Source organism: Nothoprocta perdicaria, unplaced genomic scaffold (genome assembly GCF_003342845.1).
Source record: "Nothoprocta perdicaria isolate Ctin4 unplaced genomic scaffold, notPer1 scaffold_596, whole genome shotgun sequence".
NCBI classification, from domain to species: domain Eukaryota; kingdom Metazoa; phylum Chordata; class Aves; order Tinamiformes; family Tinamidae; genus Nothoprocta; species Nothoprocta perdicaria.
The window spans coordinates 40689-42538 of record NW_020455861.1 but is presented as its reverse complement, the minus strand read 5'-3'; the positions used below and the strand labels follow the sequence as shown (position 1 = coordinate 42538).

Sequence of the window (1850 nt, the reverse complement as noted above, 5' to 3'; positions counted from 1 at the left end):
CTCGGTGCCACCCGTCCCTCGCTGCGCAGCCCGGGCACCCCGGTGTCTGGGGATGCTGCAGCGAGGCGGCCGTCCCTGTGACGTTGGGCAGAGCGAGGGGCGGCGTCCCGCACGGAAGGGTGACCCGGCCGGGGCCGCCTTTCGGGCCCCACGGGTCTCGTGCTGTCCTGCCCTGCCGGACGCTGTGGGGGTGCCCGGCTGTGTGGGGGTGCCCAGGGCTGTCAGGGATATCCCGGGCTCCTGGCRTGCCCAGGGTCAGCAGCCCCCCTGTCCCGGCCGTTACCAGCTCAGGGCACTCCCCCCGGGGCSCTTTCCCTATTTTCTGCCCGTCTCCAGTTTGGAGTCAGCGGCTCCCGCTGCGCGTTCCTGAAACCCGGCGAGCCCTGTTTGGGTGGGAGGTCTGTGCTGGGATGGAAACGCTGTCCCGGGGCAGCGCCCCGATGGGTCCCTGGCACGGGCGGCGGCGGCCGTGGGGGCCACGGGGGCTGGCGGTGCCGCGGGGGCTGCGGCGAGGCCGGGCTGGGGGCCCTGCTGCCCACCCGCCCGCAGCGGTGCCCGTCCCGACGTGCGTCGCCTCCCCAGGAACAAGGAGACCACGCGGGACGAGTTCATCTTCTACTCGAAGCGCCTCATGCGGCTGCTCATCGAGCACGCGCTCTCCTTCCTGCCGCTCAAGGTGGGTGCTGCCTGCGCCGGGCGCGCGGGGACGGGGGGCTGCACCCGCCCGCACCTCCAAACAGCCCCCCAACCACCTCCAGTACCTGCCAACCACCCCCTGCACCTCCTGACTGCCCCCCAACTGCCCCCTGCACCTCCCAACTGCCTCCTGTGCCCCCCATCCGCCCCCCTGCAGTCGGTCACGGTGGAGACGCCGCAGGGGACCACGTACGAGGGAAAGCGGTTCCACAGGCAGCGGGTGAGGCGATGGCGGCCCCTTCCCTCCGGGCTGCATGTGGGGCGCGAGGGCCGGTCGGTGCCCGGTGTGCGGGTGCCGTGGGGCCAGGCGGGCGCCGTGGGGCCAGGCGGGCGCCGTGGGGCCGGGCAGGGCAGCTCGGCCCTCCCGCGCGGGGCCGGACCCCCTGGCCACCCGCCCCGTGCCGCAGATCACCGGCGTGTCCATCCTGCGCGCGGGCGAGACCATGGAGCAGGCGCTCACGGCCGTCTGCAAGGACATCCGCCTGGGCAAGATCCTCATCCAGACCAACCACGAGAGCGGCGAGCCTGAGGTGAGGCCGGCGGGGCGGCCGTGGGGCTGTGCGCCGTGGGGCTGTGCGCCGTGGGGCCCGTGTGCCACAGACCGGCACCCACGTGCCCGCCCCACAGCTGCACTACCTGCGCCTGCCCAAGGACATCAGCGAGGACTACGTGATCCTCATGGACAGCACCGTGTCCACGGGCGCCGCGGCCATGATGGCCGTGCGCGTGCTGCTGGTAAGGGCCCGGTGCGGCGCGGGGCGGCACGGCGCGGGGCGGGCGGGCGGGCGCTGAGCGGCGTACCCGCAGGACCACGACGTGCAGGAGGAGCGCATCTTCCTGCTCTCGCTGCTCATGGCCGAGATGGGCGTGCACTCGGTGGCCTACGCCTTCCCGCGCGTGCGCATCATCACCACCGCCGTGGACAAGCGCATCAACGAGGAGTTCCACATCATCCCGGGCATCGGTGAGGGCCGCRGGGGCGCGGGGCAGGGTGTGGGGCAGGGCGCGGGGCAGAGCGCAGCGCGGTGTCTGTCCGACCTCACCGCATGCCCATCCCGCAGGCAACTTCGGCGACAGGTACTTCGGCACCGACGGGCCCGCCGCCTGCGGCGACAGCGATGCCATGGACTGCTGAGCGGCCACGGGCCAGCCCT

General features: G+C 73.7%; 1 protein-coding gene across 1 annotated transcript in view; it reads left to right on the top strand.

Moving 5' to 3' along the window:
• Window positions 1-1850, top strand: part of LOC112955773 (uridine-cytidine kinase-like 1) — a 5657-nt gene extending 3807 nt beyond the window's left edge. Inside the window, exons 7-12 of the mRNA XM_026049138.1 lie at window positions 583-676; window positions 854-916; window positions 1104-1226; window positions 1324-1431; window positions 1504-1660; window positions 1758-1850. Of these exons, the coding sequence (XP_025904923.1) occupies window positions 583-676; window positions 854-916; window positions 1104-1226; window positions 1324-1431; window positions 1504-1660; window positions 1758-1831 (619 nt within the window). The 3' untranslated portion in view covers window positions 1832-1850. The remainder of the gene's footprint in view (window positions 1-582; window positions 677-853; window positions 917-1103; window positions 1227-1323; window positions 1432-1503; window positions 1661-1757) is intronic.